This window comes from Phaenicophaeus curvirostris, chromosome 3, assembly GCF_032191515.1.
Source record: "Phaenicophaeus curvirostris isolate KB17595 chromosome 3, BPBGC_Pcur_1.0, whole genome shotgun sequence".
Lineage (NCBI taxonomy): Eukaryota > Metazoa > Chordata > Aves > Cuculiformes > Cuculidae > Phaenicophaeus > Phaenicophaeus curvirostris.
Genome location: NC_091394.1, coordinates 98,999,113 through 99,014,642, shown reverse-complemented (window position 1 = coordinate 99,014,642; position 15,530 = coordinate 98,999,113). Strand labels below are relative to the sequence as shown.

The 15,530-nt window shown below is 54.1% G+C and overlaps 2 protein-coding genes across 2 annotated transcripts; one reads left to right on the top strand and one right to left on the bottom strand.

Annotated features, from left to right (window-relative positions):
- The first annotated feature begins 210 nt into the window (after positions 1-210).
- LRRC14 (leucine rich repeat containing 14) lies at positions 211-4,452 on the top strand. Its single transcript, XM_069854812.1, has 3 exons — positions 211-531; positions 1,828-2,457; positions 2,934-4,452. The coding sequence occupies exons 1-3, from the start codon at positions 215-217 to the stop codon at positions 3,496-3,498; spliced, it is 1,512 nt and encodes a 503-aa protein (XP_069710913.1). The 5' UTR covers positions 211-214; the 3' UTR covers positions 3,499-4,452.
- A 1,863-nt stretch (positions 4,453-6,315) lies between these two features.
- On the bottom strand, positions 6,316-14,914 carry C3H8orf82 (chromosome 3 C8orf82 homolog). Its single transcript, XM_069853217.1, has 5 exons — positions 14,908-14,914; positions 13,293-13,370; positions 13,118-13,215; positions 10,232-10,280; positions 6,316-6,862 (listed from the first exon to the last, which is right to left on the bottom strand). Exons 1-5 carry the CDS (start codon positions 14,912-14,914, stop codon positions 6,378-6,380), a joined length of 717 nt encoding a protein of 238 aa, XP_069709318.1. The 3' UTR covers positions 6,316-6,377.
- Between the last annotated feature and the right edge of the window lie 616 nt (positions 14,915-15,530).

Genomic DNA, 15,530 nt, shown 5'->3' with positions numbered 1-15,530 from the left:
TATGATAGTGGGTCTGGGTTGGGGGGGGTCTGGAGGGGTCCTTGTGATGGGAGGGTGAGTTTGGGGGTGCTGGGGGTGGTCCTTTTGATGGGGGGAGCTGGGTTGAGGGGGTTCCCAGTGCTGGGGGGGGGGGTCCCTGTGATGTGGGGGGGCTCTGAGCCCCCTCCCAACCTCCTTTCCCCCCCTCTCTCTCCGCAGCCCCCCCCCCCCCGCCATGCACTCCCTCCTCTTCCTCTGCGCCCGCCGCCTCGTCACCCTCTCCCCCGGCTCCCACCGCGTCCTCCGCGTCGTCCCCTCCGAGCTCTACCCCGTCCTCTTCCGCGCCGCCTTCCTGGACGGCCGCCTGCTGGCCCTCAGGGACCTGGTGGCCGCTTGGCCCTTCCCTGTCCTCAGCCTTCGGCGCCTCCTCGGCCGCCGGGGCCCTCACCGGTTGCCGCCCGACAGATCCAGCAAGTTCTGCGTCCAAGCCGTTCTCCTGGCCGTCGTGGCTCATCTCCGCAGGGAGCTGGAAGAGCCTCGGGGGGGGACAAGGTGGGTGCTGGGCTCCCAAGACCAGGATCGTAGAATGGTTTGGTTGGGAAAGACTTTGGAGATGGAATCCAACCATCCCTGTCCACTACTAAACCGTCCCTAGACCTTTGAGGTCAAACCCAACCATCCCTAGACCTTTGAGGTCGAATCCAACCATCCCTGTCCACTACTGAACCATCCCTAGACCTTTGAGATCGAATCCAACCATCCCTATCCACTACTAAACCATCCCTAGACCTTTGAGATGGAATCCAACCATCCCTGTCCAATACTAAACCATCCCTAGACCTTTGACATCTAACCCAACCATCCCTGTCCACTACTAAACCATCCCTAGACCTTTGAGGTCAAACTCAACCATCCCTAGACCTTTGAGATCGAATCCAACCATCCCTAGACCTTTGAGATGGAATCCAACCATCCCTGTCCACTACTAAACCGTCCCTAGACCTTTGAGATGGAATCCAACCATCCCTGTCCACTACTAAACCTTCTCTAGACCTTTGAGATCAAATCCAACTATCCCTGTCCACTATTGAACCATCCCTAGACCTTTGAGGTCAAATCCAACCATCCCTAGACCTTTGAGATCGAGTCCAACCGTCCCTAGACCTTTGAGGTCGAATCCAACCATCCTTAGACCTTTGAGGTCGAATCCAACCATCCCTGTCCACTACTAAACCATCCCTAGACCTTTGAGATCAAATCCAACCATCCCTAGACCTTTGAGATCCAATCCAACCATCCCTAGACCTTTGAGATCGAGTCCAACCATCCCTAGACCTTTGAGATCAAATCCAATCATCCCTGTCCACTACTGAACCATCCCTAGACCTTTGAGATCGAATCCAACCATCCCTAGACCTTTGAGGTCAAATCCAACCATCCCTAGACCTTTGAGGTCAAATCCAACCATCCCTAGACCTTTGAGATCAAATCCAACCATCCCTAGACCTTTGAGATCAAATCCAACCATCCCTAGACCTTTGAGATCAAATCCAACCATCCCTAGACCTTTGAGGTCAAATCCAACCATCCCTAGACCTTTGAGATCAAATCCAACCATCCCTGTCCATGAGGTCTCCTCTCAGCCTCCTCCAGGCTAAACGCCCCCAGGTCCCTCAGCCGTTTCTCATAATCCTTGTTCTCCAGCCCCTTCCCAGCTCCGTTCCCTTCTCCAGGTCCTGGTGCTCACCTCGGGAGCTCTGGACGTGGCAGAAGAAGACACTGATTGGTGCGAAAGTGACTTTTTTCTCTTCGTTGCTCCTCATTCTCCTCTTCCTCATCTCCTTCCAGCAGGAGCCGGTGCCGCCTCCGCGTGGTGGACCTGACGGATCTCCAGGATGCCACCACCGAGCGTGGCCTGGAAGGGATGAGCCTGTGGTCCGGGACGGTTGCGTTGGCCAAAGCCTGTTTGGAGGTCTCCAAATCCCAAAGCGAATTCCTCAAACGCGGCTCCAAGCGCCGCAAAGGCCCTTGCGGCACCTCGGCGGCTCCTCAGCTCCTCGGCGTGGAGATCCGCGCCGACCTCTTCGTCAACGGCACCTCCTTTGGGATCCTCCGCGACGCTCTTCAAACCGTTGGCCCCCTACGCCTCAAATGCCGCGATTTCCACGCCGAGGAGCTCTCGGCCGCCAGCACCGTGAGTTTGTTGGAGTCCTTGGAACCCACCGGCGTGCGACGCGTGGAGTTACGCTTCAACAACCTCGGCTTGGCCGGACTCGGCGCCGTCTTCCCTCATCTGGCGAGGTTCCCGCATCTTCTCAGCCTCAAACTTCCTTACAGCAACGTCGACGTCAGGCGCCTGGTCGGGGGGACGGAGCCCGGTTTCCGGAGCCTCGCGGCGCAGTTGGGGAATCTCCCAAGCCTCAAGGAGCTCAACTTGGGGTCTTCTCGGCTTTCAGGGCACCTGAGGCAACTCCTCGGGTGAGTTTGGTGGGGGGAGAATCGTGGGATGGGTTGGGTTGGAAGGGACCTCCAAGCCCATCCAGTTCCAAGCACCTCCTGCTGGATCAGGTTGCTCCAAGCCCCATCTTCAACACCTCCAGGGAGCCACCGTGTCCATAGGCACCTCTCCCAGTGTCTCTCCACCCTCCTCGTGAAGAATTTCCTCCTAATGGCCAGTCTAAATTGTCCCCTTTCCAATTTAAAGCCGTTCCCCCTCATCCCATCACTCCAGGTCCTTGGAAAAGGTCCTTCCCCACCTTTCCTGGAGCCCCTTCAGGTGCTGGAAGCTCCTCTAAGGTCTCCTTGGAGCCTCCTCCAGGTTGAACAACCCCAACTCTCATCCCGTCCTCAGAGCCGAGGGCTCCAGCCCTTGGATCATCGTATGGGAACGTGAAGCTTCTGGTGGTGGCTCCATCCCCATCTTGGAAGCTTCAAGGTTCTTCTCCTTCTGGCAGCGACCTACGGACTCCCCTGGAGAGCCTGGAGCTTCCCTTCTGCTCCCTCCTTCCCGGCGACTTCGCTTTCCTTTCCCGAAGCCTCCACGCTCCGGCGCTCAAGAAGCTGGATTTGAGCGGCCACGACTTCTCCGAGCACCTTCTCCAACCCCTCCAACATCTCCTGGAGGAGACCTCGCCCTCCCTTCTCCACCTGGACCTCATGGAATGCCGCTTGACGGACTCGCGCTTGGAGGTTCTCCTCCCGGCTCTTTGCCGCTGCTCCCACCTCCGCTGCCTTGGACTTTTCGGGAACTTCTTCTCCACGTCGGGACTCTGGACCTTGGTCCGGAAAACCCTGGTTCTTCGGGATTTACGCCTGGTGGTTTATCCTTATCCCACCGACTGCTACGTCCCGGAGGCACCCGGTGCCGTCGGCTTCTTCAACGAGGAGGTCTTGGATGAGGAACGTTTCGCTGCCGTCAGGACCGAGCTGGAGCAGAGGTTGGGGAGCTCCGGAAGAGCTGATGCCGTATGGACCACCAGCCTCTGCCGGCACGGAGCCCTCGACTGCTTCTCCTTGTAGATCGAGTCCTCCTTCCTCCCCAGATTCCATGTTTCCTCTAAAAATGTGATGATCTTCTCCAAATTTTGTGGTTCCTCCTCAGTATTCCAAGTTTCCTCCCCCAAATTCCAAGCTTCCTCCAACAAATCCCAAGTTTCCTCCTCTGAATTCCAAGTTTCCTCCCAAAACGTGGTGGTTCCTCCCCAAGATCGGGGGTTCCTGTCCCAAACTTTGGAAATTCCCCTCAAAATTCCATGTTTCCTCTAAAAATGGGATGATTCTCTCCAAATTCTGTGGTTCCTCTTCAGTATTCCAAGTTTCCTCCAACAAATTCCAAGTTTCTTGCCCCAAATCCCAAGTTTCCTCCTCTAAATTCCAAGTTTCCTTCCAAAACGTGGTGGTTCCTCCCCAAGATCGAGCGTTCCTATCCCAGACTTTGGAAATTCCCCTCAAAATTCCATGTTTCCTCTAAAAATGGGATGATTCTCTCCAAATTCTGTGGTTCCTCTTCAGTATTCCAAGTTTCCTCCAACAAATTCCAAGTTTCTTGCCCCAAATCCCAAGTTTCCTCCTCTAAATTCCAAGTTTCCTTCCAAAACGTGGTGGCTCCTCCCCAAGATCGAGCGTTCCTATCCCAGACTTTGGAAGTTCCCCTCAAAATTCCATGTTTCCTCTAAAAATGGGATGATTCTCTCCAAATTCTGTGGTTCCTCCTCAGTATTCCAAGTTTCCTCCCCTAAATTTGTCATTTCTTCCCAAAAATTCCATGTTTCCTTCCCAAAACTTGGCGTTTCCTCCCCAAACTCCATGCTTCCTCCCCCAAATTTGGTGTTTCTTCCCAAAAACCCGGTGTTCCTTCCCCCGGATTCCATGTTTTCTCCCTTATTTTTCTCTTTTCTCCCTAAAATTCAGTGTTTCTTCTCCAAAATCTGCCTTTTCCTCCCCCAAATCTGGTGTTTTCTCCCCAAATCCAGCATTTCCTTTTCAAATACCAACGTTTCCTCTCAAAATTCAGCATTTCCTTTCCAAAATTCATTGTTTCCTTCCCAAATTCTGTGTTTCCTCCCCCAAATTCTGTGTTTCCTCCCTTATTTTTTTCTTTTCTCTCTAAAATCCACTATTTCTTCTCCAAAACCCCCCGTTTCCTCCCCCAGATCTGGTGTTTTCTCCCAAAATTCAGCATTTCCTTCCCAAAACTTGGCGTTTCCTCCCAAAATTCTGTGTTTTCTCCCCCAAATTCCGTGTTTCTTCCCCAAATTCTGTGTCTCCTCCCTTGTTTTTCTCTTTTCTCGCTAAAATTTAACATTTCTACTGCAAAATCCACCATTTCCTCCCCCAAATCTGGTGTTTTCTCCTAAAATCCAGCATTTCCTTCCCAAAATTCATCATTTCCTTCCCAAATTCTGTGTTTCCTCCCTTATTTTTCTCTTTTCTCTCTAAAATTCAATGTTTCTACTCCAAAATCCACCGTTTCCTCCCCCAGATCTGGTGTTTTCTCCCAAAATTCAGCATTTCCTTCCCAAAATTCATCGTTTCCTTCCCAAATTCTGTGTTTCCTCCCCAAAATTCCCTGTTTCTTCCCAAAAATCCCGTGTTTCCTCCCTTATTTTTCTCTTTTCTCTCTAAAATCCACTATTTCTTCTCCAAAACCCCCCGTTTCCTCCCCCAGATCTGGTGTTTTCTCCCAAAATTCAGCATTTCCTTCCCAAAATTCCACATTTGCTTCCCAAAACTTGGCGTTTCCTCCCAAAATTCTGTGTTTTCTCCCCCAAATTCCGTGTTTCTTCCCCAAATTCTGTGTCTCCTCCCTTGTTTTTCTCTTTTCTCCCTAAAATTTAACATTTCTACTGCAAAATCCACCATTTCCTCCCCCAAATCTGGTGTTTTCTCCTAAAATCCAGCATTTCCTTCCCAAAATTCATCATTTCCTTCCCAAATTCTGTGTTTCCTCCCTTATTTTTCTCTTTTCTCTCTAAAATTCAATGTTTCTACTCCAAAATCCACCGTTTCCTCCCCCAGATCTGGTGTTTTCTCCCAAAATTCAGCACTTCCTTCCCAAAATTCATCGTTCCCTTCCCAAATTCTGTGTTTCCTCCCCCAAATTCCATGTTTCTTCCCAAAAATCCCTTATTTTTTTTCTTTTCTCTCTAAATCCCCCTTTTTCTCCCCAAATCCAGCGTTTCCTCCCCCAAATCCCCCTTTTTCTCCCCAAATCCAGCGTTTCCTCCCCCAAATCCCCCTTTTTCTCCCCAAATCCAGCGTTTCCTCCCCCAAATCCCCCTTTTTCCCCCCAAATCCAGTGTTTCCTCCCCCAAATCCCCCTTTTTCTCCCCAAATCCAGCGTTTCCTCCCCCAAATCCCCCTTTTTCCCCCCAAATCCAGCGTTTCCTCCCCCAAATCCCCCTTTTTCCCCCCAAATCCAGCGTTTCCTCCCCCAAATCCCCCTTTTTCTCCCCAAATCCAGCGTTTCCTCCCCCAAATCCCCCTTTTTCTCCCCAAATCCAGCGTTTCCTCCCCCAAATCCCCCTTTTTCCCCCCAAATCCAGCGTTTCCTCCCCCAAATCCCCCTTTTTCTCCCCTTCCTGCTGCTTTCCTGGCCCCGTTTCCCTTTCGAGCGTCCCCGGCATCACCCGCAGCCGAGAAATCCGGTGCCGCTGGTTGGGAATCCGATGCCGTGGCCACCCCCAGCCGCGCTCGGCATCGCCGGGACCACGTTCCCACCACCACGCGCACCAATTAATTACCACCAAGAGCCTAATTAACCAACCGAGGGAGCAGAATCCCGGCCGCCGCGCTCCCCGCAATCCCATTTCCCTCGGAATCACCACGGCACAACCGCGCGGTTCAACCTCTTTGTTGCTTCCCAAGGCGCCGGCGGAGACGCCGGCAACGTCCAGGACTCAACCTCGTCCCGCGGTGACATCCGGCGATTCCTCCTCGCCTCCCGCTTTTCCGGCGCGTAACAACGGCAGCAGCTCCTCGGTGAGCCGGTAACGCCGCCCTTCCCAACGGAAATGAGTCAGCTGTTGCGCCGCGTCTTCGCCGTAGTCGAAGCCGGAGCTCAACTCCGAAGCCAACGCCGAGCGCACCAACCCGACGCCGCCGGCTTTAGCCGGTGCCGGATGGTAGAGCCTCCCGTTTTCCGGCCTCACCACCAATTTTTCCGGTTGGAAAGGCACCACCAGGCGTTCGCCGGCGCCGCAGAAAGAAAGGAGACGGTTTTTTCCGGAGCCCGGAAGGAGGTGGGTGAAAACGATGGGGAGGTCGTCGCAACGGAGGAAATTCCGCTCCCGGCCGCACGGAGAAAGGAACGGGAATTCCGCCTCGTAGCGGCCGCTCCGGTTCCGTTCCAGCTGCTTGAAGAAGAAGGCGAGGAACGCGACGTCTGAAAGCAACGATGGATGGATGCTAATTAACATCAGGGGTTAATTATCCTTGGGCTCAGGGCTCTTGGTGAATGGATTCAGGAGTGGGATCCTTGGCGGATCCGGATTGGGTGGGAATTGCTGCGCCGGGAAGGGAAAATAGGAGCGATTAGTAGCGGGAGATGCTTAATTAAGAAGGAAAATGAATAATTAGGAAGGGAGATGCTTAATTAAGAAGGTCATTAAGATGCAAACAGCACTTGGTGGCAGCTTAAAGGTTCTGGAGTGGGAGGGGGTCTCCCAACCACACAAGAGGAACGGGAATTCCATCTCGGAGCTCCCGCTCCGGTTCCGTTCCAGCTGCTTGAAGAAGAAGGCGAGGAACGCGACGTCTGAAAGCAACGATGGATGGATGCTAATTAACACCAGGGATTAATTAGCCCCAGGGGTTAATTATCCTTGGGCTCGGGGCTCTTGGTGAATGGATTCAGGAGTGGGATCCTTGGCGGATCCGGATTGGGTGGGAATTGCTGCGCCGGGAAGTGCAAATAGGAGCGATTAGTAGCGGGAGATGCTTAATTAAGAAGGAAGATGAATAATTAGGAAGGGAGATGCTTAATTAAGAAGGTAATTAAGGTGCAAATAGCGCCTGGTGGCAGCTTAAAGGTTCTGGAGTGGGAGGGGGTCTCCCAACCACACAAGAGGAACGGGAATTCCATCTCGGAGCTCCCGCTCCGGTTCCGTTCCAGCTGCTTGAAGAAGAAGGCGAGGAACGCGACGTCTGAAAGCAACGATGGATGGATGCTAATTAACACCAGGGATTAATTAGTCCCAGGGGTTAATTATCCTTGGGCTCGGGGCTCTTGGTGAATGGATTCAGGAGTGGGATCCTTGGTGGATCCGGATTGGGTGGGAATTGCTGCGCCGGGAAGGGAAAATAGGAGCGATTAGTAGCGGGAGAAGCTTAATTAAGAAGGAAGATGCTCAATTAAGAAGGAAGATGCTTAATTAAGAAGGTAATTAAGATGCAAATAGTGCCTGGTGACAGGTTAAAGGTTCTGGAGAGCGAGGGGGTCTCCCAACCACACAAGAGGAACGGGAATTCCGTCTCGGAGCTCCCGCTCCGGTTCCGTTCCAGCTGCTTGAAGAAGAAGGCGAGGAACGCGACGTCTGAAAGCAACGATGGATGGATGCTAATTAACACCAGGGGTTAATTAGCCCCAGGGGTTAATTATCCTTGGGTTTGGGGCTCTTGGTGAATGGATTCAGGAGTGGGATCCTTGGATCCGGATTGGGTGGGAATTGCTGCGCCGGGAAGTGCAAATAGGAGCGATTAGTAGCGGGAGATGCTTAATTAAGAAGGGAGATGAATAATTAGGAAGGAAGATGCTTAATTAAGAAGGTAATTAAGATGCAAATAGTGCCTGGTGGCAGCTTAAAGGTGCTGGAGGGTCTCCCAACCACACAAGAGGAACGGGAATTCCATCTCGGAGCTCCCGCTCCGGTTCCATTCTTGAAGAAGAAGGTGAGGAACGCTGCTAGCAAGGATGGATGGATGCTAATTAACACCAGGGGTTAATTAGCCCCACGGGTTAATTAGCTGTGGGCTCAGGGCTTGTTGTGAATGGATTCAGGAGTGGGATCTATATGGGATCCATACGGAGGAGCCACTGGCTTGGTGGGAATTGCCGTGCTAGGAAGCTCGAGTGGAGTAATTAATAGCAGATGCTGATTAATTAATAAGGTAATTAATATGTAAATAGCGCCTGGTGGCACACACAAAAGCTCTGGAGGTGGGGGGTATCCCCCAACCTGTTCTAGATGAGACCCCATCAAGGATCAGCTCCTGATTAAGGATTAATTAAGGATGAGACTCCCGTTTAGGATCGGAATCCAATTAAGGATGAGAGCCCAATTAAGGACTGGATCCCAATTAAGGATCGGATCCTAATTAAGGGTGAGAACCCCGTTGAGGAGCAGCTCCTGATTAAGGATGGGATCCCAATTAAGGATCAGCACCTGATTAGGGGATGAGACCCCTGTTAAGGACTGGACCCCAATTAAGGATCGCATCCTAATTAATGATGAGACCCCCATTAAGGATCGGATTCCAATTAAGGATGAGACCCCAATTAAGGACTGGGGCCCAATTAAGGATGGTGGGGGACAGCTGAGCAGCCAAGGCTGGGATTTGAGGGAGATTTGGGGTTTTTGGTGGGATTTGTGGGGGTTTTTTGATGAAATTTTGGGTGGATTTGGGGAATTTTGGGAAATTTTGGGATGTTTTGGATGGATTTTGGGGAGATTTGGGTCAATTTTGGGGAGATTTGAGGAGTTTTGGGTTGGATTGGGTGGATTTTGAGGAGTTTGGGGTGGATTTTGAGGAGTTTTGGGTGGATTTTGAGGAGTTTTGGGCGGATTTGAGGAGTTTGGGGTGGATTTCGGGTGGGATTTGAGGAGTTTCGGGTGGGATTTGAGGAGTTTCGGGTGGGATTTGAGGAGTTTTGGGGAGATCTGGGTGGGTTTCGGTGGATTTGAGGAGTTTTGGGTTGGATTTGGCACATTTGACGAGTTTTAGGTTGGATTGGGTGTATTTTGAGGAGTTTTGGATTGGATTTTGAGGAGTTTTGGGGTGGATTTGGGATATTTGAGGAGTTTTGGGTTGGATTGGGTAGATTTTGAGGAGTTTTGGGGTGGATTTGAGGAGTTTTGGGTTGGATTGGGTAGATTTTGAGGAGTTTTGGGGGGGATTTTGAGGAGTTTTGGGGGGGATTTGGGTGGGATTTGAGGAGTTTTGGGTGGGATTTGAGGAGTTTTGGGGAGATCGGGGTGGGTTTCGGTGGATTTGAGGTGTTTTGGGTTGGATTGTGGGTATTTGAGGCATTTTGGGTTGTATTGGGTGGATTTTGAGGAGTTTTGGGTGGATTTTGAGGAGTTTTGGGTGGATTTGGGTGGGATTTGAGGAGTTTTGGGTGGGATTTGAGGAGTTTTGGGGAGATCAGGGTGGGTTTCGGTGGATTTGAGGAGTTTTGGGTTCAATTGGTTGGATTTTGAGGAGTTTTGGGGTGGATTTTGAGGAGTTTTGGGGTGGATTTTGAGGAGTTTTGGGGTGGATTTGGGTGGATTTGAGGAGTTTGGGGTGGGATTTGAGGAGTTTTGGGGAGATCAGGGTGGGTTTTGGTGGATTTTGAGGAGTTTTGGGGTGGATTTGGGTGGGATTTGAGGAGTTTGGGGTGGGATTTGAGGAGGTTTGGGGAGATCTGGGTGGGTTTCGGTGGATTTGAGGAGTTTTGGGTTGGATTTGCGATATTTGAGGAGCTTTGGGTTGGACTGGGAGGATTTCGGGGACGATTTGTGTGGATTCTGGGGAGGATTTGGGGCCGTGGTACCTTTGAAGCAGGTGATGAAGTTTTTAACCTTGGTGTCATCCAGGAAAAGCTGGGGAGAAGCAGGAAAAAAAAAACCTCTCAAAATCCCAAAGACTCCAGCGGATCCTGAGGATTTCTGGGATCTACCCGGGATCCATCCAAGGTCCATATGGGATTCCCGTCTGGATCCATGCAGGATCCGTGCCTCCTGTTCCCCTCCCCCCCGTTCCCAGTCCTCCCAGTTCCCCCAGTACTGTGGGTGCCCCCACCCCCCGTCTCTCCCCCTGTTCCCACTACTGGTTCCCCTCCAGTCCTCCCAGTCCCAGTCCTGGTTGTGTCCCCCCCCGTCCCGTTCCCACTCCCAGTATGAGTCCCGGTGCCTCTATTCTCCTCATCCCAGTCCCCGTCCTGCTCCCCCCGCCCTCCATACTGGTCCCAGCTCCCCCCAGGACTGGTGCTGCCCTCCCAGTCCCCACCTCCTGCTCTCTCCCAGTCCTCATACTGGTGCCCCCCTCATCCCATTCCCACCTCTGGTCCCAGAACCTGCGTCCCCCCCACCAGCTCCATTGTACCAGTTCCCTGTCCCACCCCCTCCCAGTTTTCCCAGTTTTCCCAGTACCGGTCCCCTGGATCCCCCGGCACCGATCCCATCCCCCCCAGTCCCGGTTCTCCCATCCTTCCCGGTACTGGTCCCAATCCCATTTCCCCCAGTACCGGTTTCCTCGCTACGGTCCCGGTTCTCCTGCCCCACCCCTCCCAGTCCCGGTACTGGTCCCAGTCCCATCTCTCCCTCCACATCCCTCCCAGTCCCTTCTTCCCTTCCTGGTTCTCCCGGTCCCGGTACCGATCCCATCCCCTCCCCAGCCCGCATCCCCCTCGGTCCTGGTCTCGGTTCTCCCTCCCCATCCCCACCCCGGTCCTGGTTCCTTCTTCTCTTCCCGGTTCCCCTGTTCCATCTCCCTCTCCCTGGTCCCCGTTCTCCCATCCTCCATCCCCATCCTCCATCCCCATCCTCCATCCCCATCCTCCATCCTCCATCCTCCATCCTCCATCCCCATCCTCCATCCTCCATCCTCCATCCTCCATTCTCCATCTCCATCCTCCATCTCCATCCTCCATCTCCATCCTCCATCTCCATCCTCCATCTCCATCCTCCATCTCCATCCTCCATCTCCATCCTCCATCTCCATCCTCCATCTCCATCCTCCATCTCCATCCTCCATCTCCATCCTCCATCTCCATCCTCCATCTCCATCCTCCATCTCCATCCTCCATCTCCATCCTCCATCTCCATCCTCCATCTCCATCCTCCATCTCCATCCTCCATCTCCATCCTCCATCTCCATCCCCATCTCCATCCCCATCTCCATCCCCATCTCCATCCCCATCCCCATCCCATCCCTCCTGCTCCCGGTTCCCCCCCCCCATCTCTCCCGATCCCATTCCCTCCATCTCCCTTGGTACCAGTTTCCCTGCTACGGTCCCAGTTCTCCCTCCCCAACCCCCTCGGTCCCGGTTCTCCCTCGGTCCCAGTTCTCCCATCCCATCCCATCCCCCTCGGTCCCAGTTCTCCCTCGGTCCCAGTTCTCCCATCCCATCCCATCTCATCCCCCTCCATCCCAGTTCTCCCTCCATCCCAGTTCTCCCTCCATCCCAGTTCTCCCTCCATCCCAGTTCTCCCTCCACCCCATCCCACCCCATCCCCCTCGGTCCCAGTTCTCCCTCGGTCCCAGTTCTCCCTCCCCATCCCTCCTGGTCCTGGTTCTCCCTCCCCATCTCCATCCCCATCTCCATCCCCATCTCCATCCCCATCTCCATCCCCATCTCCATCCCCATCTCCATCCCCATCTCCATCCCACCCCATCCCTCCCGGTCCCACCCCATCCCCCCTCAAGACCCCGGTACCAGTTTCCCCACTACGGTCCCGGTTCTCCTGCTCCATCGCTCCCAGTCCTGGTTCCCCATCCCCATCCCTCCCGGTCCTGATCCCGATCCCGATCCCATCCCCTCCAAGTCCCCTGGAGGTCCTGGTTTCCCCGCTACGGTCCCCTCCCCCCAGTCCCTTTCCCCCTGGTCCCGTTCCTAGAATCACCGAACCACCAGGTTGGAGAGGACCCACTGGATCATCGAGTCCAACCGTTCCCACCAACCACTGACCCGTGTCCCTCAGCGCCTCATCCACCCGTCTTTTCAGTTTTGGGTTCCTCGCTCCAGGAAGGACCTTGAGGCTCTGGAGCGAGTCCAGAGAAGAGCAACGAAGCTGGGGAAGGGGCTGGAGAACACGAGGAGCCTGTGAGGAACCTGGGGGTGTTCAGCCTGGAGAAGAGGAGGCTGAGGGGAGACTCGTTGGTCTCTCCAACTCCCTGAGAGGAGGGTGTGGAGAGGAGGGAGCTGGGCTCTTCTCCCAAGGGCCAGGAGGGAACGGCCTCAAGCTCCACCAGGAGAGGGTCAGGAAGACCTCAGGAAGAACTTCTTCATGGAAAGGGTCATTGGGCACTGGAAGAGGCTCCAGGGAGGGGGTTGAGTCCCGTTCCCTGGAGGGGTTTAAGGGCCGGGTGGCCGAGGTGCTGAGGGACACGGGTCAGTGATTGATGGGGATGGTTGGACTCGATGATCGGGTGGGTCCTTTCCAACCTGGTGACTCCACGATTCTAAGTGCAGGACCCGGCGTTTGGGCCTCGTTAAACCTCATCCCACGGCTCCAGCCTGTCGAGATCCCTCTGGAGCCCCTCAACCCCCTCCAGCAGCTCCACCCTCAGCTTCGCGTCCCCCCCAGACTCCCTCAGGGCGCCCCCGAGGCCTTCACCCCAGGTCCTCGATGGAGACGTTGAACGGGCCCCGCTCGGAACTGGACCCCCCCCCCCCCCACCTCCAACCCCTCCCGGTTCCCCGGTTCCCCCCCGGTACCTGCCCCTGGTGATCGAGGTAATAGAAATACTCCCGGGTCCGGGGCTCGGGCCGCTGGCCCTGCTGGTACCGGGCCCCCCCGGCCCCCCCCCGCCGCCCTCAGCGCCGCCGCCGCCACCCGCATCGCCGCCCCCCCCACCCCCGCCTCAAACAACAACAACACCGGGACCGGAACCGGAAATGCGGGAGCCGCCCGGGACGGTCCGACGGTTGCACCGCTCCGTGCGGAAGCTGAGGACGCGCCTGGAGGTGCCTAGGGAGCGCCCCTATAGGCCCTACGTAGACCCCCTATAGGTACCCCTATAGGCACTCTATGGACCCACTATAGGCACCCCTAGAGGCCCTCTAGAGATCCACTGTAAGCACCTCTATAAGTACTCTATGGACCCACTATAGGCGCCCCTATAGGCCCCACATAGACTCCCCATAGGCACCCCTATAGGCACCCCTAGAGACCCTCTATAGGCACCCCTATAGGCCCTACATAGACTCCCTATAGGCACTCTATGGGCCCACTATAGGCACTCCTATAGACCCTTTATAGGCACCCCTATAGGCTCTCTAGAGATCCACTTTAGGCACCCCTATGCACAGTATATAGACCAACTATACTCACCCCTAGAGACCCTCTAGAGATCCACTATAAGCACCCCTATAGGCACCCCTATAGGCCCTCTATAGGCACTCCTATAGGCCCTACATAGACTCCCTATAGGCACCCCTATAGACCCTCTATAGGCACCCCTATAGGCCCTACATAGATGCCCTATAGGCACCCCTATAGGCACTCTATGGACCCATTATAGGCACTCCTATAGACCCTCTATAGGCACCCCCAGAGACCCTCTGGAGATCCACTATAAGCACCCCTATAGGCACTCTATGGATCCACTATAGGCACCCCTAGAGACCCCCTATAGGCACCCCTATAGGCCCTACATAGACTCCTTATAGGCACCCCTATAGGCACTCTATGGGCCCACTATAGGCACCCCTACAGACTGTCTATAGACCCACTATACTCACCTCTATAGGCACCCCTAGAGACCCTCTATAGATCCACTATTGGCACCCCTATAGGCCCTCCACAGACCCACTATACACACCCATATAGGCACCCCTAAGGACCCTCTGTAGACCCTCTATAGGCACCCCTATGGACAGTCTATAGAACCCCTATAGGCACCTCTATAGACCCTCTATAGGCACCTCTATGGGCGCTCTATAGACCCACTATACGCACCCCTAGAGACCCCCCCTTAGACCCTCTATAGGCACCCCTATGGACAGTCCATGGAACCACTATACTCACCTCTATAGGCACCCCTAGAGACCGTCTATAGACCTACTATAGGCACCCTTATAAGACCTCAGTGGAACCACTATAGGCACCCCTATAGGCCCTCTACGGACCCACTATACACACCCCTAGAGACCCTCTATAGGCACCCCCAAGAATGGACTATAGACCCACTATAGGCACCCCTATAGACCCCGTATAGGCACCCCTATGGGCCATCTATAGACCCACTATACGCACCCCTATAGACCCTGTATAGGCACCCCTATGGGCCATCTATAGACCCACTATACGCACCCCGAGACCCTGTATAGGCACCCCTATGGGCCGTCTATAGACCCACTATACGCACCCCTATAAGCACCCCTAGAGACACTCTATAGGCACCCCTATAGGCCCTCCATAGACACCCCGGTGGGCCGTCTATAGACCCACCATACCCACCTCTATCCAGTCCTATAGACCCCCTATAGACCCTCTATAGACCCACCATACATACCCCTATGGGCACCCCTAGAGACCCCCTTATAGACACTCACGTAGAACCCCTATAGGCACCCCATAAACACCCTATAGATTCCCCATATAGACCCGTATAGATACCCTACAGACCGGCTATACACACACAGGCACCCCCTAAAAACAATATAAACCCCCCTATAGAAAACAGATACCCTATAGGTACCCTATAGGTACCCTATAGATACCCTATAGATACCCTATAGGCACCCCCCACAGCCATTGATCCGCTCCAGAGTGAACACCCCGCTCCAGCTGTTCCTTTATTCACACCAGGAAAGGGGGTGGCGCCCCCAAGGACAGAGTTTGGGGACCCCCCCCCCCCCAAAAAATCCACCGAGGGGGGGTGGGGTGGGAATTTTGTCCCTTTTTTTTCCTGTTTTTCCGCGTTTTCTGGGTTTTTTTTTTTTTGATAATAAATAAAAGCTAAAAAAACACAAAAAATGGGGGAAGAACTGAAAAAAAAAACCAAACAACCGACCCCAAAATCCATAAATTTGGGGGGGGGGCGGGAAGGAATTTCATGAGATTTTGGGGAGTGGGGGACCCCTCCCCACCCCCCGTGTCCCCCGTGTTTCCCGGCGCCTGGCAGTG